This window comes from Tauraco erythrolophus, chromosome Z (assembly GCF_009769465.1).
Source record: "Tauraco erythrolophus isolate bTauEry1 chromosome Z, bTauEry1.pri, whole genome shotgun sequence".
NCBI lineage: Eukaryota > Metazoa > Chordata > Aves > Musophagiformes > Musophagidae > Tauraco > Tauraco erythrolophus.
Genome location: NC_141496.1, coordinates 69,770,784 through 69,793,033, shown reverse-complemented (window position 1 = coordinate 69,793,033; position 22,250 = coordinate 69,770,784). Strand labels below are relative to the sequence as shown.

At 40.0% G+C, this 22,250-nt stretch overlaps 1 protein-coding gene across 1 annotated transcript in view; it reads right to left on the bottom strand.

Annotated features, from left to right (window-relative positions):
- Positions 1 to 18,922, bottom strand: part of SLCO4C1 (solute carrier organic anion transporter family member 4C1) — a 32,641-nt gene extending 13,719 nt beyond the window's left edge. Inside the window, exons 1-6 of the mRNA XM_086629901.1 lie at positions 18,718 to 18,922; positions 13,237 to 13,500; positions 4,925 to 5,119; positions 2,208 to 2,304; positions 1,161 to 1,282; positions 147 to 262 (exon numbers count right to left, since the gene is read on the bottom strand). Coding sequence (XP_086486027.1) covers positions 147 to 262; positions 1,161 to 1,282; positions 2,208 to 2,304; positions 4,925 to 5,119; positions 13,237 to 13,500; positions 18,718 to 18,916 — 993 coding nt within the window. The 5' untranslated portion in view covers positions 18,917 to 18,922. The remainder of the gene's footprint in view (positions 1 to 146; positions 263 to 1,160; positions 1,283 to 2,207; positions 2,305 to 4,924; positions 5,120 to 13,236; positions 13,501 to 18,717) is intronic.
- Between the last annotated feature and the right edge of the window lie 3,328 nt (positions 18,923 to 22,250).

The window sequence follows — 22,250 nt, the reverse complement described above, 5'->3', positions numbered from 1 at the left end:
GAATATGCATTAAATTGTCAGTAGTACTGGAGACTTCCCCATCACAACACAATAAAGAAGCAGTCCTCTTTCTAAACACGTATTATCTGAAAAAGAATTTTATCTCTCAGAATACATCAGTTTTAGTAAATTCATTATTTCCTTACCAGGAGAGCCACAGGAAAATCTTTAAAACTTTTCCCAATATTCTTGTTCTCAACAAGCACATGACTTCCATCATTATGAGTCTCAGAGACTTTTTCAGCCTGTAGTTTTGCTGTTCCTACAAATGGGCATATTTGTTGACAATGAAAACATTGAATACTTACACTTTCAGACTTAAAGTCAGAAAAAGCATCAAAATGTTTCCTTTCCTTGGGAAAAATAGCTCAGACACTGTAAGTCATCTTCAATATTTTATTGGTACAGATCCATAAAAAGATCAGTAATGTATTGCTGCAGAAAGAAGAATTTAGCTGAAAGCATCACGCTTCCATTGGAAGGCCTTGACTGTAAAAAGATACTATCAGGGATATCTTAAGAATTTCAGGCTATTCTGAAGCTTATTCAATTTTTCTTTCCTTTTTTTTTAATTGTCCTTACATTCCCCCTAGTTCCCTACTTCATTGTTTCTTTCCTTCATCCCTTCTCTTTCCACATAAGCACAGTAAGTTCCTTTAGATGCTCTTCCAAAGGACTTCTAGGTAATACCTGCCTGAATAGAAGTTATATTAAAGTTATTCTTTTTTGAAGACTGCTCTGGGGTACTTTGATTCATGCTGTATTATTCCACCTAAACCAACAAGGCAATAGAGTCAAAGACAACTATACATGAGTTAAGTCAATTTAATTTCCTTATGTTTCCTGGTGGGTTAACATAGAAGCTTTATGTGCAGTCCTGGGTGCTTAGCTGCAAGCATCTTCCAAACTTTGATCATCAGTTTCCATGCTCTGCCTGTTTCCAGACCTACCATACCTCATTACATACACAAGATCCTCCCTCTAGCCCATTTGCCTTGTTTCAAAGACTGCGTATTAGAAACACGGTATTTATTAACAGGTTTTAGCCAAAGACAGTTAACTGAGAAACAGAATCAAAGAGAAATCAATCACCCAGCCCAGCACTCACAAATATAGACAAAACTCTCTTCTAAAGTAACCCATTATTGCTAAACATTTACCTGGTAAGTGTTTTGGAAAGCATGAGAAGGGTATGATAAGAAGCCAAATTGAAAAAAAGCATGCAAGAAATGGTATCCACCATGCTCCAAGCCAACGTGGGTCATCTTGATCCATCTTTGTACTGGAAAAATAATTTAGAAAAAGCAGGTTTACCATTCATGAAATCAAATCAGCAATTTCAGATATGATTGAGCTGGATTTTTTTTTAATACTAATTTAACAGAAAGCCTTTGAATATTATCATTTGCTTGTTTTCTATACCTATTAAATTCATTGTTTGCTTGTTTAAAGCACGTTCATCAGCTCTACTATAATAACTGCATGCTATCAAATAGAGCTTTCAATTCATTAGTCAAATTCATTCTAATTTAAAGGCCACTATCTGGCCCTGTTTTTCAAGAACCTGTAGCATTATTAAGATACTGAAAAAGCTGTTTTTAGAAAGAATCTTCATAATCAATTAATTATGTGAAAGCCAATACAGAAGTTCAGAATGCCATTGCACTGATGCGAGTCCCTAAAGCACAGGAAATAAAAGTGTAAATAAAGTTGTTGGTTTGGACAGTAGTACAATTAAAAACATTTTTTTGAATAGTGGACCATTACTCAATTAGTATATTTTCTAGTGAGCTCTTCCCCAGGAGGTAAGTGGCAGTATCCTACCCCTCATATCCCACCTCAGTGAAACTTTGTGCACAAGAAATCAATAGTTGCAATATAACCCTAAAAGAGCAACTAATCAAAACAAAGCATTTTTTGTTAAGCAGCTTTAGAATAGCTAATATCTCAAAAAGCTAAAACTAAGTATTTGCACTACAGAGAAACTTTCACACACAATGGACTGACTACTCACTGTGGGAACTAACTCACTTGCTAGAAGCCCCTGTGAATTCAACTTTTTACTAAGTTAAAGAAGTTCTTGAAAATGCAGTATTTGCCAAACAAAATTACTCAATTTTTCCTCCTCAAATGGAGAAAAGCTGGAGATTTGAGTAAAAATTATTAGGAAAAGAAAATAGAAAGCAAAAGACTAAGTTGTGTCTTGCCTTTCTGGGATCTGGATATCAATATAAATATTAAGTAGCTGCCCTCCTAAGACATAGCCAATAGCAGGACCCAGCAGTGACATGGCATACCCAATTCCTAGAAGAGAAAATACATCAAATTCACCATACGTTTTTAAAGCTTTCTTTTTAAAGATATAAGTCAACTGCAGACCAAACGGTTTCTGTAATTCAACCTGTTCTTTCACTGACATTACTTTGACTATAGCCTGCAGAAAACAAAATCTGTCCTTGTCCCTCAACAAAGAAGTGTGCAGCTCTCACTAAAAGCTGCAACTCAGAGGTTCAGCAAAAGACACTTCACTGACAGTATCTTTATGCATTATCAGTTTGCCTTTTGCACATCTTGTGAAAAAGTTTTTGAAGTGAGGTTGCCACAAGCATCAGCTGCTAATTGTACGTGCTCACAATCTTTAAGAATCTACATATTTACATTTTTATTTTGAGTCTTAAGCTGGTTTTTAGATCTGCCAAGACCAGAAGCCAGGATTTTGCTAAAAATTTTGACTGGAATAATATCTGCCACTTGAGTTCATTGAGAACTAAGTCATATACATTTCCATTTATTGATATAAGCCTTAAAATACAAAGCCAGGGCTCTTAACAGCTCATGACAGTTCTAAAAAAAACAAACTACCAAGCACACAAAGTCACAGGTGTATTCATATCCTACTAAAGAACACTCTTAGGTCTACTTTTTTATTTTTTGGCCTTAGGACAAGATTTGCTCAATGTCACAGTAACCTCCCTGGCTTACCAGACAGATTTCTGTGGCACTTTAGCACCGCTGGCAGGAGCACCGTCTCTGCAGATAAAGGCTTGCAAATAATAGTAACCAGATCTGTCTAAATAATTGGTAACGCATGCATCCTTATTGCTGATATTCTGTGCTTTTCCCCAGGTTGAAGAATCTGGATTTCTCATTTGTTTCCAAAGTGCCTGGATCCTGAGTATCTAGTATTATTTCAACTAGACAGCAAGAATGAATGATTTGGCAGGGGTGGGGAGAAGGGTACAAGATGGGGCAAGAGACTCAGAAGGAGACACTCAAGTAAGTCAACATAAATATTGAGTTGACATATGCCAGGTTTTCCTGTTTTCTGGAAAAAATTACATGCTCATAGGATCTTTGAGTTAAGTCCTTGTTCGTTCTACAGGACTTTAAACCCTAGCTTGCAAGGGGCCTATTTCCTCCTACAGACCATTCAGTTTAAACCACCATTTGGAATTGCTTAACTTTTTATTGGCTTTAGATTTAGATGCCTCAGTTCAGTAAAAGAACAGTCCTAATGACAACACACCCAGGTTCAGAAGAGAAAGAAACTACCACCTTATAGGTTGCAAGCTTATAGTCTAAGATACTAGCAGCTATTTACAGACAATGGTAGAAAGTTTTAGGGGTTTTTTTGCTGCCTTGCACAAGTCTTCTTGCATTAGGCAAAGCAACATATTTTAAATCCTCAATACATTGCATAAAAGCAAGAAAAAGAATTAAAGTTTAACATATTGCTACCTGTCCACTCATTTGCCTTCTAGTTTTGTTATATTAGGCAGAAGACACTGTTCTTCTGAACTCAGCAGTTGTCTGAAGATTGCACAAGCACTTATTTCTTGTATCGGTCTTATGTTTTCATAAGTATGAACACTGACACCATCCTCCTGAGCTTCCAGGTCACTTCTTGATCTCCTAATCATGCAGACAGCCCTAATTCTGCTCTATATATGTCACTGGCCTCAAAAAGTGTAATAATATTATCTCTCTGTATAAAGGAAAAGTAAAAATAAAAGCTGTCTCTGTAATTTAAAACTGAACATATGCAACTATTCTATTTGTTGGCATCAAATTAAGCATTTTGCCTGGAACAATTCAGCATGAATTGTATGCAAAGAGATGATGATTTCAATTTTGCTCCCTAAAATATTAGTCTGTAAAACAGTCCAGGAACCTAAGATGCTTTAAATTTCTCCTGTGAGTTACCTGTTTAGCTAACATACTTTTATCAGCTTACACCTAAAATGGGGAAAATAGCAAATATCTTCACACCCATAGAAAACATTTTTGGCAGTAAAAATGCACATAACCCAGGGAATATTGACTGGAAAGATTAAAAACACTGCTAAAAATTAGTATTCCTTAGCTTTCAAACAGCCTCACAGCAAGACAAACACATTAACCATGTTTCTAGGCAATCCCTTTACTTTCAATTAAGAAAGATACTTCCTCCTGAAGTGCCAAATTTGTATGTGGCTAGTGAACTGCATTGATCACATGATGCACAGGAATGTCCCTGCACTGAGAGGACAGCCTACTGTTAGAAGGTAAATAAATAAAACTGTTAAAGGATACAGGAAGATGTAGCTACTGATCTGACATACAGTAATTTTCAATACCTGTGAAATTTTTGCTACAACTTATTCAATTAATAGGCAGCCTACATTAACCACTTAATCACCTTCAGTTACTGACATGAAAACACACCAGGAGAGGTGCACAAAGTAGCTTTACCATGCAAAATAGCTAAAGACTTGACACTTGTAGCAAACTAATACCTAACTTGCACAGTAACTTATCTTGAAACACTTTATGCACATAAGTAAACAAAATTGATTTAATTAAGAGGGATTCATAAAAGCATTTTTAAGGCATTGTAGTCTACGATCTATCCAGACAATGTGTTACAAACAGTTTGAAAAGTTACCTATATAAAGCGAAGACTTGTGTTTTGGGACACTATCATCAATAAAAGCTGTCCCCAAAGTATATAGTGGAGTTCCTCCAACTCCCAGAAGCAGCTGTCCCAGAATAAAGACATATAGATAGTTGTGAAGTGAAGACTTTGTGCTGGCACTGCAAGTGAAGTTAACAGAGCTTGTTCCTGGAATTTGGCACGTGTCTGAAAGACAAAGACAACAAGACTTTAAAATTCTGTTATCCAGCTCATCACAGTGAAAATGAAGAAAAGCCTGTACTGAAAGCTAAACTACATACAAAGTGCTGTTAGTGCCAGGCTCCCATTTTAATTTTCATGTCTACTAATACATCTTATGACAGTGCCCTAACCTTCTGTGATGCATCCCCCAAAAGAAATACTATCATGGCTTGTTTTTTGTTTCCTTACCAGGAAGGAAAGATGGATGAAATTGATGGATGAAATGTCTGGCTTGTTGAAAGCATTATTGACCAGATGTATGCAAAAATCTGTCAAATGGTCATTCAACAGGTTAGTGAACACTCATAGGGAACAGACACCTCATTTTGTTCTTGTACATTGTAATGATTCTGAGGAGCACTAACAACAGCTTCCATTCTTAAGTGACAGAGCAGCCTGAACAATCTGAGGGCTCCTGGAGAGGAAAGTGCAGTCATCAGTCACAAGTAAAGATAATCCTTCCCTCTCATACACTTTTCAAGAGCATTTCCTTAAAATAAAAACCACACAAAAACACAAAAAAAACCCCACACCAACACTTCAAAAAAACACACCACTGTCTCTCAGACCAAACACTGTCATATCTCCAGAATGAGAAATTAATGTAAAGCCCCAGTACTTGTCCACAAACAAAGAGAAGAACAGAGGAGGAACAGCCTAAGGTTGTGCCTGCTCCTGTCATGTTTGGCAGTATGAGCAGGGAAAAGAGGAAGTGAAGACAGGGACTATCTTTTCTCTTCTCCTTCCTCCTGCTATCACTGCACTTTTAGTAGGAGACAGTCCCAAGTGACAAAGTCAAGAAGAGGACCGTGGTTACTTCCAGATTTTTCCACAAAAAAAGCATACAACCCTAAGGAAGAAAGGGAAGGCAGAAAGTTCAGTGGAAACAAGCCAGACTGAGCAAATACATGAAAGCATGCTTCAGATCAAATGAATAGACTGATTAATTCTCAATACCTTGCTACAAAGTTACATTGTTTTTCTCAGGTCCTTTATACATTCAAGAACACTTTTTACTTAAGAAAATAAACGGCAAGCTTGTCCACACTTTGGGCTCACAGGACATAAATCACAAGGAAGTACTTGCCACACAGCAGATATTTAAAGAGAACGGTCTACATTAATGTTACCATAAATGCAACCACAGGTTTCATCATGCCTTTCTCCAGAAGGAACAGCACCATAGCAGTGATGGAGTCATATAGCACACAACAGCTGATTCAGTGCAGTCACACAGAAACTGGCCAATGTAGAGTGACAGGAAAACCTCACTTCAAGAGAAGGAGTCATTAAAATTCTCCTTCCTTTCCACTTAGGAAGAATCCTCATTTTAATGCTACACTGAAGCCACATGGGGAACATTTTATTATAAATCACTACACTGAAAATTAAAGTTTTTAGAGTATATTTTTCATTTATTCTCAATCTGCTTTCCTTAGCAATATTCCTCTTTTCTGCAGGAAATTAAGTCTTAAATCAGGCGTCGTGGTTTTTGGACTGAGGGTCGAGACAAGAACAGAGAGGGAGCACCCACCAACCACGGTCCCGGGCAAAACATGACTCAGGCTTTCTTCATAAAACAAAACAATTTATTAACAGTTACTTAACAAGAGACACAGGGAACAAAACCGGTTACTTGAGAGGAGAAAGAGAAAACAAGGCCAGATCTTAAAACACCATCCCACCCCCTATTTCCTTTCGTTCCTGGCTCTACCCCCCCCCGGTGGCGCAGGGGGACAGGGAATGGGGAGTGCAGGTCAGTTCATCCATGTTAACTGCCGCTCCTTACTTAAAGGAGGAGGAGTCCTTACACTATTTTTCCCTTGCTTCGGTGGATCCCCTACTTACGAGGAAAAAATCCCCAAACTTTTCCAGCATAAGTCCTGCGCGCAGGATTGCAATCCTTCCCCATGGATCGCACCAGTTTGGGCTTTACCAGTCTCGGCCTCTTAGGGAGCTGCTGCCACTCACGTCGGCGTGGGTCGTCCCACGGACTCCAGATGCCTCCACGACCTCGTCGTGCATTCCATGCCCATTATTAACAGTACCTGGTCGCGCATCCCCTGCTCCACGACCTCTCCTGGGCTCAGGCATCTCTTCTCCGACGTGTGTTTCTCCACGGGCTGCGAATACACTGCTCTCCCGAGTACACCCTGGCTGCAGGGGGGCCGCCTGCCATCTTCACACCGATTTGCAAGGCAAAACTTCAGCTCCAGTACCCCTCCTCCTGCTCCATCTTGACTGACCTGGTCGTTGTGGTTGTTCTCTTAGATCTTAATCCTCTCTGGAGGAGCTCGGCCCGGCGGGCACCCCGGGAGCGAGGCGCTTCCCGAGCCCCCCATGCGGCCCCCCCAGCGCCATCTTGAGCACATGGCGCCGGCCCCGGCCCGAGCGGCCGCCCAGCCGGGAGCCAGGGCAGCGCCCTTCTCCCCTCTCCTCACTCCTGAGCAAAAAGACCCTTTCCCGTCCCTTTGTCTCAACTTAAATAGGGCAATTCGCAGAGGCGCCGATTTGACAATTTGACGCAACCCTCCCCGGGGGGGATGGGACTCAGATCTGGTGGCACAGGGAGCAAATCCCCTCCCCTGCCACCAGAACACCCCCCCCCCATCAAACTATCACATCAGGTTAACTTTGTACTACTTACACACACAGAATCTAAAACTGAGTATAGAAGGACATCACATCCTACAATATCTTGTTAATGTACATATTCATGTATTGCACATATATAGAACATATCTGTAGTTATAAGTTAGCCTCTAATAGCTATTGGGCAAGTCTAAACCAGCATTTAGCTAGTTATTTTATTGTAGTACACAAATAATAGTATCTTATTAAATCATACACATCAGAAAACAAGTAATCAGAGCAAGCAAATGCCTTGAACTACGTTAAATTACGAAAGTGTAGCCTAATTTGAGATCTAGAAACAGCTTCATGAAATAAGTAGATTACATATGGTAATGGCAATCAGACTGGCAGACAGTGGTTCCTCATGAATCCCCATCCCTACCCTCAATGTCTCAGTTCATGTCAATCTAAAAGCTTGTGCCATTGTGTAACTAATTGATTACAGACTCTCTCCTTCAGTTTTCTATATCTTCAATTTATATGCCCTAGGAAATTTATCCTGACACTGAAATGAGAGAGCTGATCACAAAAGTTTGTTTTCAGAACCACATAATCAGGTCTAACTAAAAAAAAATTAAGAGAACCATCAATATGTAATTTAATACAATTATAATACTTTTACTTGCCTCACCTATCAGGCCTTCAGACTTCTTTTTTTAAAGAAAAAAAAAGTGAGTGGAGTCATGGACCATATTTCATGTTTCCAAGAAACATTTTAAAAGCGAAGACGAATCCACAATACTGTAAGATTAGCTGAAACCAGTCAAAAAGTCAAAACTGCCATTGAACAGTTTACTCTCTACCTCAGCCATTTGTGTCATCCCCTGCTTGTACCAGTTGAAGGTTTAAGCAGATTGGTAAAGTGATACTAGTTAAATCTAACCTGGATGAGATCCACAAGCCTGTTTGCTGCTGTCAAAAGAATGGTAGAGAGAAAAGGCACTGGCTTTTACATGATCAAGAAAGTCAGAGACAAACAAAGATGTGGAAGAAGTTTAAGATGGGTGGTTGACCATTTTTAACTACCTTTTCTCATTAGACTTGTCTCCCCTTCCAAAAGTCAGTGGATTAGAACCACATTTTAAGGAGCAGAACTGCATTAAAGGCAACACCATCCAAGAGTAAGTCATTACAAACCTTCTTCCATGCTTTAATCTAACATATGTACTTGAATTCAAGTTATGTAAAGGCCAAAATATTCCCAAATATCTAATGCTACTAGCCAAGAAGGTGGAACCAACTGGGACATAATTAATTGTCCTAGTTTTAGCTAGGACAGAGGTTTTTTTTAACAGCCAGAAGAGCTCCGTGTTTTGGTTTTACTCAGAGGCTCACTCTGAGAAGAACGCTGATAGCAAGCTGCCAAGGACTTTTCAGTGTGCCGGAGTGCAGAAGCATGGCAGGATAAGGGGGGAGCATAGTTGGGACAAGGGGGACACGATTCCCCTTGTGATTTGTGTGGAACTTAAGACTGAGGGCCAAACTGGCCAATTAGTATTCCATATCATGCAGCGTCATGCCCAGTATAAAGGTGAGAGTCAGCCAGGAAGAGGGGCTTTTGCTCTTTTGTGCTTGCTGCGCTGTTGCTCTGCTGTTTTTTTCTTTCTTTTCTCTCTCTCTCTCTCTCTGCCCCTCTCTATTTCAGGGCCTCGCGTTCGTCCGGGATTTGCAGTTTTCGGGACGAGACAGGCTTCGCATACGAGGGGGTGGTGAGCATCTATACTGTACTAAATCATCTGTATTAAATCACTCTTATCTCAACCCACGGGTTTCCCATTTATCCCTTAATTCTCTCCCTCATTCCTGGGGGTGGGGGAGGGGGAGTGACCGGCTGTGTGTGGGGGGGGAGGAAGTTTTCAACCTAACCCACGACATTAATCTAACTGCCAAAGAAGACAGGTCAAGATTAGTTTTACTCACATCTTAAACTGCAGCCAGGATGTGTGCAGGTTTTCTTTTGAGGGGACAGGGAATACTTTAAAGAGTTGTGAGAAGTGAGAAATAAAGAACACCTTGGTGTTTATTCCTTTCTAAACTTAAAAAAAAATGACTCTGCTTTAAGTCTTGAATGGGAAAGTCACTCAAAGCTTCAATGAACATGCTGAATGAAGATTAAGTTCTTAGTTTCTAAAGACAGATGTTACAGTATTACAGAATATCTAAGTGGTACAGAGAAATAGACCAAGCATGTAAAGAATGGAAGTACTATCCAGTATTTGACTAATCAGACAGTCTCTTCAGCAAGCAAAACCAGCAGAAAAGCCTTAGGCATACTGATGGTGCAAGAAAAAAGAGTCAAATTAGAGGCTGGCATCATACAAATTCTGTTGCCATTAGTACCCAAATGCTACAGTTTTCTTCAGTCTTTGTCTTTCACATGTTCTGGAAAGGAAGATCAATTAATGCCCTCCTGAGAAGATTCACTAACTCCAAGACACTAAATGACTTATCCACCACCTGACTTTCCAATAGAACAGAAAACTGAAGAAATGTGTTCAGGTCATCCTCCCTCTTCTCAAATCACACCACATACATTTCAACTCAAATGGCTAGACTTGTTATTAACAAGCATATTTCTTTTTTCCAAAGACACCATTCACATTCTGAAGAGACTCATGGAATAATTCAGGTTGGTAGAGACATCATGGAGTCATGTAGCCCAACCTCCTAACTCAAATGGTATCAAAACGGAATACAGAACAAGTTGCTCAGGACTTTACTCAGCAGGGTCTTGAAAGTCCCTGAGATACACACTGCACTGTCTTTCTGTGTAATCTCTTCCAGTACTTGACTGACCTCACAATAAAGTTATCTTTGTGTCAACTGAAGACCTACATTTCACATTTGCTGTGATAGGCATCTTTTACGAATTTAAATATGTCTCAGTAAGATCTGAGACAGAAGTTTAAAAAGTGCAGATGTGCTTTTATAGTCCTGCGTACTTACTATCAGTAATCAAGCACAGAACGGTTTCATTACAGACATACCACTAGATGGAGCTCCTGACTACAAATATCAGAGTCAGCTGAGACTGACAATCCTATGTAACCTAAAAAAAGTTATCAGAACAAATAGCGGGTTACATCTAGGTTGCAAATTTGAGTTTGAAGCCTTTCTGGAGATTAGACAAGATGCGTTTGCTGTAGCTAAACTTTTTTGTAAATAGGTAGATCAATGGTTAGCTACTCTTTCAATATGAAATAGATTAAACTGTTTCTAAAGCATGTTACGATGGATATTTCCAATGGAATAGTTTTGTATAGTAGGGTATGTATATACTCAGAATAAAAGTAAATTAATATATCAAGGTAAAACAGTAAATCCCAGGAAGTCTGGAAGCCTTATACTGGAGACTAGATGTATTTTGTATTGCAGACTAGATCTATCAATTCACCTGGCAGCCATACAAAATACTGCACTGAACTATACTTTGAAGTTGTCCTGCAGGTGAAACTCACTGTATTTATATGTAACAGGTGAACATAAATAATCAAATAACCAACTAAGAACAGTTCAAAAATAACTTCGGTGGTAGATTTTAATACAGAGCATCAAATAAGAGTTTACTTCCAACACATCAAAATCCTTATAAACTGTTCATCCAAACAAATAAGCAACAAGAAAGGTTTTCTGGGGTGTGGTGCTATTACATTCTGCAACTAAATGTATAGTTAAGATGCTTAATCAACATCAGAACTAGCTAAAATAGACATCCTATAAAATCATGTACTGTGGTTGACTTAACTGTTAAAGAATGCCATTGCACAGCACCTGCAGATTTACATTGAGTTTGTCATGGTGCAGACATTCCCTGCACTCTATTTTCATTTATCTTCACTAATGTTTTGTGTAAATTAGCTTAAATCCTTAAATCTGCTTACCACAACCACAGCATAGGTACCTGCATTACAGCAGTCAAAATAGCATAAATTCAGTCAGCTTACAACACCATGGTGAAGAAAGCATACATTCCATTTAAAGTTTTCCTTATAGTTTTTAGATTTCCAAAGTCCATGTAGAACATGAGCCCTAACACAGTATTAGCATCTACAGCATCTCTAATGGTGGACAAAGTGGCAGATGTTTGATGAAACAGGAACAGATTCTTTGAGATGTAAACCAAAACTGGTAGGAGAGAGATCAGTTCCAATAGTCGGTCATCTAGCTTCACATTCCCACCCTATCAGTATCTTGTTTCAAGAAAAAAACACCTACAATCAGGTTGGAAATGTCTTTCAATTAAATTCAGCTTCCTTTCCATACTAGTGAAGTAGGGACAGTAATACTGAAACTGTCACAGAATAGGACTGTAACAGAGCCAGGAGCAAGTAAGCTGTTGTCCCCTCTACTACGGGGTAACAAGTAATCATCCACTAACAGCCTCCAAACACAGAACAATCGGGGTTTTTTTGGCCTTTTTCAGTGAAAAGTTCAATTAACTTCTGCCTCAGATTCTCATTTATTAAATGGGGAACAATAGCTTACCAAAATTATTTAACTAATGGTCGATGTCTGGACAGCTCATGGAAGTGTGTGACATAATTCACACTTAAAAAAACACTAATTTGAGAATCAACAGCCAGAAGACTGTGAATCTTCCATGAGATTGCTTAATAGCTACTGATTTTTTTAGTGAGCACTCCAATATGCTTAGTCATTGAAGGCATAAATCTGATTAAACACTGCAATAACAATTAAGACCATCCTAAAATATTAAGTCATCCTGCTTTAAAGCTATCTGGATGTTTCTTTATTGGTTACAGGCATGCCACTAAGCTGAGATGGAAATAGTTGGTGTTAAGCACACTGCACTTACAGTCTTGTTTTATGAGAAAAAATATGCAAGATCTGAGAACTGGTTGCTCCCACAATTTCAGTATTGCTTTGTTCAGTATGGTCCAGCACTGCTTGTTCCTTCTTTATTTCTAAGAAACTCACAAGTTTTAATCAACATTTTAGAACTTAGTGAAACTTGTTAATAACTCAAGATGCCTTTAATAGTTCAAAACCCAAAAGAACTGCAACATGTAGTCACCTTTTAACAAGAAGGCGTTAAGTTGAAGAGCTTTCCTTTAATATTTACTCTACATCACTGACCTAACTTGCATTCCTATTTACAAAGAAACACTAGTAAAAAATACCATTTTTCACTCAAGGTGAGTTTTAATGCCATTCATGAATGCAAGTCAAAAAAGCATTTTATTCAGATTTGCTTATGAGCAAAAACTGATACTGATTCTCAAATTTCTTCTGAAAAAGAAAGTTTACTGTGCAGAGACAGCTCTTGAACTTACGGATTTCACAGCATCTATTTTCAGTGTTAGAGACAATAGTCTATTTTTAGGACTTTGATAGAGATTAACTATGTTGTACCAAATTAAGAGTTGCATCAAGTCGCTACAGAGATTTTTTTTTTAATCAATATAAAAACATAAGGATAAGCTTACCTTCAAGTTTAGCTCCATAGTGGTATTTTCCACTACTGAAGTGCGGTAAGGAAAATACAAGTGAGCCCAATCCTAGCATAAACGCTGAGAAAGCAAGCCATCGTGGTTTGTGCCCCCTTTCTCCAAAGAAAGATACAAACAGTGACAATATACAAAAAGCAACGTCATAGCTCGAAGAGATTAAGCCAGTGAGGGAACTGTTCAACTCATAACGCTTCTCAATTGTTGAAATACTAATGTTAATCAGGCCATTTACCACAATACCTACAAAAAAACACAAAAGAGAATTAGTCAAAGATACTTCAATTCGATTGAGTTGCAGAGTAAGCATACCACTGTATGATGGAAAGGTTAACATGAATGTATTTACAAAGCTACATTTTAAGGTATTTATTAGCCTTAAAATCCAGGTACATAGTGGATTGATACAGTGTCAACTTAAGCCAGCTGAAATGCACAGGACTGATTCAATTTTGTTCTCTCCCATGGACATTAAAGATTCAACACTCAAGCACTGAGCCAGCAAAATACCATGCCTCAAACTCCGTTCACGTATTAAGGTTCCAGATTCAGTTTGAAACACAGACAGATTTCGAACAGAATGCACTATAGTGTCGTAAAATACTGCATAAATTACAAGGAAATTAGTCAAGATTATGACTTGCATTAGAATACAAGCTACGCCTGAAGAAAGTTCAGGGCTCACGACTGCCAAACACCATTTCCTCCCTGCCATGACAAAGGGTAGATACAAGAGAACAGACATCCTTCGCTATAATATAAAAAAGTGTAAAGCTATTTAAAAATACTTTGCAACCATTTCAGAGCAACTGAGGTGATTTACTTTAACTGGAAAAAAGTTTGCCCTCTGAATCTTACAGTTCCCTGAAGCAGAAGTATGAGACAACCTGGGGAAAAGGCCTTGAATGAGCTGCCCTATTTAGGCACAGGCAAACAAAAAAAACCGATCCAAAAGTAGAAGCAAGTAAGCTACAATTGCCACTGCATGGTTATACACACTGTCCATGTTGATAAAAGTGTTGTTTGTAGATACTAGCTTGAACCTCCCATCCTCACATTCTGTTTATACATAAAACACCAAGTAGTTAAACTTACAGGAGTTTTACTTTTAACAGTCTCAGAATAGGATTCTATTACAAGTGAGATTAATAGCTGTACTTCCGAACAGTATCAGATAACTTCATGGTAGTCTAATTAAACTGTGCCCATAATAAAACATATACCCTGGAAACAAGTTTGGAAGCCTTGGAGTCACAGTTGCAAATAAGATTAAGAGTTCTGTAACCTCTCAGATGACTGATGGGCATCTTTTACGACACAGGCCCTGCAGCTATCTTTCTTCTTTCTAAAATTCAAACACAGTTAGTAGAGAATTGTGTTTGAATTGTCATTCCAAGAACAGAACAGAAGCACAGACGGCTGAGGGTTTAAAGTAGCTTTCAACAAGCATTGCACCATCCAGAAATGCAACTACACAGGCTGAACTTCAACAGACCTGCCCAGAGTGCTCTGCACATTTAAAAAAAATTACTCAATCTCTGATCAACCAGCTGTTTTCTTATCAGTGCAGTCCCCACCATAACTAAACACTTCAGCTTTCTATAAGGAGGCAGCTCTTGGCAGAGTCTTCATTTTCTAATACCCTACTATGACCTCTTCAGTAAGGATGACAATTTCACCTGTCAGTCTGACTACGATACTTAAATTCATATGGGATTAACAGAAGTATTCAGGTGATACTCCACTGACTTTACTTATATATTTGCCTGCTTTCTTAAGGAGCACTGACGAAACAACAATACTAGCATGAAGGAATGAACAAACAAGTCTTTCCCATTTGCCAGCACTTCAAACATTTACTAAGGCCTTAAAACATACACATGAAGTAGGTGTGCTATGTGGCAAGTTGATTACAGAACTAGAAGACATTGTCTTTTACCTCTAGTTTAAGTTGCCACCATTAATTTACATCCTAAAAGCCATCAAACCTTGCAGTTAATTTTATTGGATAATTAGATTTCATCTGTAAAAATGGAGATGTGATGAATGGCTGCGTAACTTCTCCAATGCCATTATCTAGGCATTAACCACTAAAGTATCTTCAGGAAAGATGGAACCTGGCTGACATTAACTTGATCTGAAAACCAAATTCTACAAAGACATCTCAACTCTTAAATACTAGTACAGAAATTATTTTTTAACTATTCTTATCCAAAGCCTTATTGTCCTGCCACATCTGTTAGAAGTTTAGGTACAGTGTGTACTGATTCACAAAATCCAAATTAGTCATAAACCAACTTAATTTGCTCTAACAAAAAGCAAGAGTATTTTTTCTTTATCCATTTAACAAAAAAAAAAACATGCTCTACAGTTGTTCTCAGTATGGTGGCTTTAAAGCAGTGGTTTGCAGACAATTAAAAAAGGAGAAAAAAAACACAAAAATAAAAAGTCCTTCCAGTAAAAAAATCTAATCAGGGTATAAAATATGAGTGCTATCCAAATTTTTCAAATGGATTAGATTGAATCAGATTTAGTCTCAAATTGTAGTTGTTGTTTTGTTTACCAAAATTACTACTGATATGAGGAATAAACAGTTCTTGTATTCAAAATAGTGAGATAACTTCTACCTTGTTTGCTACTACAGCTATGAACTGCAATATATCCAGTTATTGTATTACAAGATGAAATCATCCATTTATGCAACTCCGCCACGCAGAAAGCACTATTAGTCATGTAACTATGTTCTATGCAAATAAGTGTTTTCTGTTCTGGAAATACAGGTTTCACATGTACTTGAAACAGAAATAGCCAGAAATGAAGAGTTAAGTTTCACCTGGAATCTTCCGAGAAACTAAAATACAGCAATTCAGGTGCTAATGATAACCATAACTTCTTTTCTAGGGCAGCTAGCAGATAACCTAATAAATACACACCTTCAGTTAGACACACACATACAAAAAAATCTACACACGTACCACATCACTGCAGATAATTACCTACTATCTTCACCAATTCTGTAAGAAGTCTAGTATAACAACTTACATACATCAAAAGTGTGTTAAGGATTATTTCATTTTTCTTCAGTGCATTAGGAAATAAACTTTCCTAGAAGTATTGTAGCATTAGCAAGCTTAATAGGTATATTTTATCTTCCTCAGTGACGGTTTCTGTAATTTGGAGGGTAAATTAAATTAAATAATTAGACCCAAAGCTAGAGTACAGCAGTAGCTCACACACATTCAAAATCCAGTTGTGTTTCGTGTTTATCTAAACTCTGAAGCTGCAAGACCTGAATATTTTTGCAAAGTTTCACATGCAGCACTGAATTATTTGTCCAAAAATGATTCTTGTTTCCTCTGCTCCTCAAAAAGAGTTCCAACTCGAGTCTTCAGTGCCTGACTTCCTTTCTATGACCTAGCCAAAGGAAAGGTACTTGTTCAGAAAATCCAGACAACACATCATTAAGACTGCCACAAGGCCTGTAACAGTCATGCCTACATTAGCTTTCAAAACAAGCATCAGAAGTTTCCTTACATTAAGGCTCTAAATCTGAACTAGATTAGATAGGTACCTTCTCTGAGGTCTGGCATACACCTACAGTTAGATAACAGGACCAAAACCTGGTTAAGTGGCACAACCAACACCCATATCATCCTAAGGGGGCAGATATTCTTATGATACAAAACCTTTTTATGATTGGGAGCCTATCCACACTACTAATAAGAGATGAAAATTTAAATGATGCTGAATATAGTATTCAGCTGGGTAGATGATCAGATCAGCACAATAAAACTGATTGTAAGAAATATTGCTATAGCAAATTTAGAAGTGCTGGAAATACTCAAAATGATCCATCCAGTGTAACACAATCTGAAACTTTTCAGTGCCACATTCAGGGCATTTTTGGTTGCTTGTCCATATTCTTAAACTACAAAAATATACATGCAGGATCTAAAAGTCTTCTACTATTCCGCTGCCATTGAAGTCTGTTATATAAGAAGTTCTTCCACTGCTCTGTTTCTTTTTGCTACATCAGAGAAAAGTTTCAGCTAACAGCTGGACAACTGCAAGAATAATCACCTCCTAGTCCTACCAGCTGTAGCATGGCCTTTCAAATATAAGCAAGGAAGAACAGACTCTGCCCAAAAGTCTCTAGATATTTCTTTTTTCAACACAACACATACGTACTAAGAAAAGACCAGATTCTAAACGAGTTGAAATCAGAAAGAGTTCATGGAAACACATACTGAGAGTTCATTGCTTCTTCTAAGGATTTTCCAAGCAACACAAGCAGCAGTCAGATGCTTCTAGGTTTTAAGTAGAACCTCCTGCTCAGCTCTCCACAGACCATCCATTACCTCAGTGTGGTTCCAGCCATCCATATCCTGCATGTTTTCAGCATAGGCTGCCTGTTCTTCTAGCACTGAATCTCTTCTTCCACATCTCGCCCCACCCATCTATAACAGTCTCATTCTTCACAAAAAACACATATGAGTTTTAAAGCCTCACAATTTCTCAGGAAACACAGTTTTATTTTCTAGCTAGCCCAATAAAGCGAGAGGGTTCTGAACATTAATCCAATTGCTCCATTTGACAGACAAGTATCTTAAGACTTGCAAACCTCAGGTTTGCACATTTGCTACACTAATGCTTCTCCTCCCCCTTAGCTGTTATTACTTTATAAGCCTGAGGCTTGCCAAGGCCCTAACAAATCTTATTACAGAAAACCAAAAATATGGATAAGAATATCTGAAGCTGAACAACAGAAATTAAGAGCAAGCTAAACTTCAGGTTCCCCCTCAAAGATAAATTAAGCTCTTAGTTAAGTGTTAGAAGGATGGCTGCACTGGGATCCACAGAACAAACCCAGATTTTTTAAAGCCATCCTAATTACTCAAAGTCCCACCCAACCACGCCAAGGTACTTTTCCAATTGGCAGGCAAGTGACAAAGTACGTGCTAGGCCACTATAGTTGTATCTATTGGTTTATATCATGTGCTTTATTCCCTGGCTCATACGTCACAATCTCTGAGGCACATATTGAGCACTACTTCCCTGTAAACAAGGGGGATGCAGTATAGATAAATGCATGATGGGATCACAGACTCAGCAGTGGTGAAAAAGACAGGCAGGAAAAGAAGAAAATTAGGAATAGAGTGAAGCAATGCTGTATGAGCAACTTCCTATCCAAGGCACTTTCTTCCCCTAGTGAAGCCACTACCGACACTCTCCAGCATCAAACGAGCAACGGCAGGAACCCTGCACCCACCATCCACACCACCATCGCTCTTCCCCTGCCTTGCCCAGCCCAGGCTCCCATCTGGCTTCCCCTGCAGCTCCCGGATGGAGAGGAAGACATGCCTAGAGCAGCAGGCGGCCTGCAGGGCTGCATCCCACAGGGAAGGCAGGGTGGAGGGCAGCAGGCCTGCAGCTCAGAGCACGGCGGCAGGGACGGGTTACCTTGGAAGATGGCCAGCAGGCTATAGGCAGCCAGGTAGCCCTCAGGGTTGTTGCAGGGCTGCAGAGCCTCAGGGGTGCAGCGGCCCCACCCGCAGGGTCCCTCCTCGGCCGCCGAGGCGCCAGCACCTGCCACAGCAGGGCTCGCCTGGCGCTGGCGGCCCAGGTCGGGGCTGGGTGGCTCGAACACCGGGTTCTCCATACCGCCTCCCTTCCCGGCGCTACGACGCCGCTGCCCGGCCCCGCCTGAAAGCAAGACCGCCCGCAGCGCTGCTCTAAATACCACCGGGGGTGGGCTGTCCCCGACGGGCACAGGTGGCGGCGCTCTCCCCTCCTCCCGAGGAGGGCGGCCCGGCACGGCGCGGCCCCGCCCGCGCTCCGGAACACCGTGTCGCTGCGGCTCTCTTCGCCCTGCCGGACCCCCGCGTTCGTGGTGTCGCCTTCGAGCCCGCGCCCGGGAAGGGGCTGCAGTGGCTGGTGCCCCCCGCAGCCGCCCCTCGGCCGCTCGGTGGAACGGCCTCCGGCGCCGCCGGGCGCGGGTCCCGGTCTCCCTGCTGGCCGGGCCGCGCCGCATGGGCGCCGTGCTCTCCCTGGAGGAACGTGCCCCGCGCCGGGAGCACGTAACGTTATAGCAGCGGCTCACATGAACGTCGGACAGATCAGCCCGGAGCGCGCTGAGGGCTAGGCTGTGTTTTGTTTCAAGCTGACGCGTACAGACCAAGTTCTGCTTTAAACGTTCCAGTTAGCGACCAGCGGAAGCGTGCGGCAGGCAGAGTCGGGCACGGCGGGCAGAGCCGGCGGGCGAGGTCAGCGCCTGCGAGCGGCGGCGGCGGCAGCAGAAACGCGACATCGTCTTGATCTAGGAACGTTTGCCCTGAAAAAAAAAAAAAATCAAGCACCTGAAAAAAAGTCTTCACTAATGTTTCTTCTGAGAAACCGTAAAATTGAAAGTGTTCTAATTGTTGGAAAAAGTGAGAGGGATGTTTTTCCAGGTACGGTACTTTCCCATTTTAGGCAAGGGAGTTGGCAGATGACCTACTTGGGTGTGGAAACTGATCTCCAACCAAAACAAAACAAAAAACAAACAACTGGCCATTTGCAAATGTCATTCTTTAGAAATACTATTCCCCTACTGTACTACAGAAAGTTTCCACTTGCAGGAGCTTCCTGTCATCGAACAAGTTATGCAGTTGCAGACACGAACCATGAGAATTTGTCAAGCGTACAAGGAAGTACCAAGTTTGTTTGCATATAGTGGGAGTTATTTGTCATCTGCACAAGAACAACAGGGAGGGAGTCCAGAGATCGATTAATCGTCACCACTGGTGTTAATCTCTGAGCAGTACAGGTTTGTCCTGAAGAGTCTCTCTCCTTTCAAGGAGTCCAAAACCTTGTAGAGATTAGTGAAATAAGACTGAAACTGGAGGCACCAGCAGTGGCTTTGGTTTCACAGTGAAAGCCAGGGCATCCTCCTGAATTTCCAACCATCCTCTCTTCTCCTGGTGTCATAGCTCTTCAGAGAGAGGCACACATTTCGACTATTCATTTGCAACACAGAAACTATATGAAGATGACCTTCTGAAAAAAACAAGCAAGCAAACAAACAGTAGGTTAAAAAATGTGTCTATATATTTGTTCAGATAAATTGCAAATGAAAAATCAGCTGCTGCTTCAGCTTGCAGGGGCTGTGAGTAGTGGCTGGAGTTAGAGGGCCATGGGCTTCCCTGACAGTTGGGCCTTCCCCACTCTCCACCTCAGCCACCTCGGAGTCCCTCCCAGACACTGCCCCAGCCCTACAGCCAGCAGTGAACTTCCTGAGCCCACAGGAGCTCAGATAGCAGCTCCCTAGGGAAGCATTCCTCTGCTGGTCACTGACAGCCCCTAAACCCTGAAATTAGCTTGTTATTTCAGGCTGTAGTCTGGAATGGTTATTCCTCAACTAGTTATCAAGATATATCCCGGGTAACAGCCTCTTGAGAGGTCTAAGGATGTGCCTAAACCAACTGACACACTAACCTGTTTCAGGAATAACACATTAGTAAAGTCCTCTTTTGTCTGTTTCTTTGCATTTTATTATTTTTATTTTATTTCTTCTTAATTAGAGTAAAGTAGGACATGTCATTTGAAATAATATCCTGTTCTTCACTAGAATGACTACATACTAGAGTAGTAAGAAAAATCCACAAAATTGCTAAATTACTATACTGCTAATGAGACGCAAAAACCTCCCTTCATCTGCCAGATCAGCTAAGTTTGTTGTTATCTTCATTTAGTTGTCACCCTCCCAACTGATGGTTTTCGTTTTATCATCACAGGAAGGTGACAGAAGGGCAGGGAAAAAGAGAAGTGAGTGGAGCTCGCTATAAAAAATAGTGTGTTCAGCTGAAGCCAACAATATTTTTAAGAAAATTGGGGAGGGTGACATTGTGGTGTCCGGTCTAGGCCTTGTCTGGGAATTAAATAGGGAAGTAAATAATCCAGGGAATTAAATAGGAATGAACTCTCCAGAGTTTATGCCATGCTCATGGAATACAGACTGTAAAAGAAAACCACAGGGATAGGGAGAGAGAGAAGGAATAAAATTTTATGTATTTTTGCATTTGTTATGTTGCGTGAGTGATACTGTTGTTCCTTAACAACCAATTTACAGAGAAATGCAGTAGATCCAACCAGCTTTTATAATCTGTTTCAATATGAGACATTATTTAAAGCTATTAAAGAAGTTTAAATTCCTGACATTCAAGACTGGATGTGCAACCTACCTGAAAATGGCAAAATACAACTGGTTTCTGGGAAAGTATCCAGACAAAAATGGTAATAGACTGTGAGGGGAATAATCTGTTGGACCACATGAGGGTTGCTCATAGAGGAGGCAAATGTGACCTATAATTTATGTGTGTATTGCTATTAGAGCTAATGGAGACCTGCTAAAGTTGTTCTACAAGCTACTGTCTGCCATACTGTGTACCACTTGGAACCTCAACTTCCCAGAAATCACTTTTAAAGGAGAAAATGTGCACAAAGATATCTTTTGATTTTCCAGCAGAGTTGGAGGTTTATTTCTAACAGGTAATTGAAAGAAACAGGCTTGTTCAGTAAAACAAAGTGCAGTGTTCTATGAAATAATAAGCAACCATAAGAAGGACAAAAGGCAACATAAAATTTTAGAAAAAAATGAGCAAACTGACCATAATTTTCTCTTAGAAGTTGGAAGACTTTTAATCTTCAGTAGAGGAGAGTTTTGGAACAAACTTCTAATAGACTTAGTGGATTCTAAAACTTTTGGTGGAGCTTGATCAAATTATGACTAGGGTGAGGACATTAGAACTGATTAACTAGGAGGTCTTTTTCTGATCCAAAGTTCCTGTGAAGTGGTAATGGGAAACTATATTCTAGGAAAAAATGAATTGTTGACTTAGAAGAATATCATAAAATTCATAGCGGAATAGCAGAGAGACAAACAGATATTTTAAAGAAAAATTGCTAAATTTGTGGAAGGATCATAAAATGTAGTCGCCTTTTAATGTCACGATAGT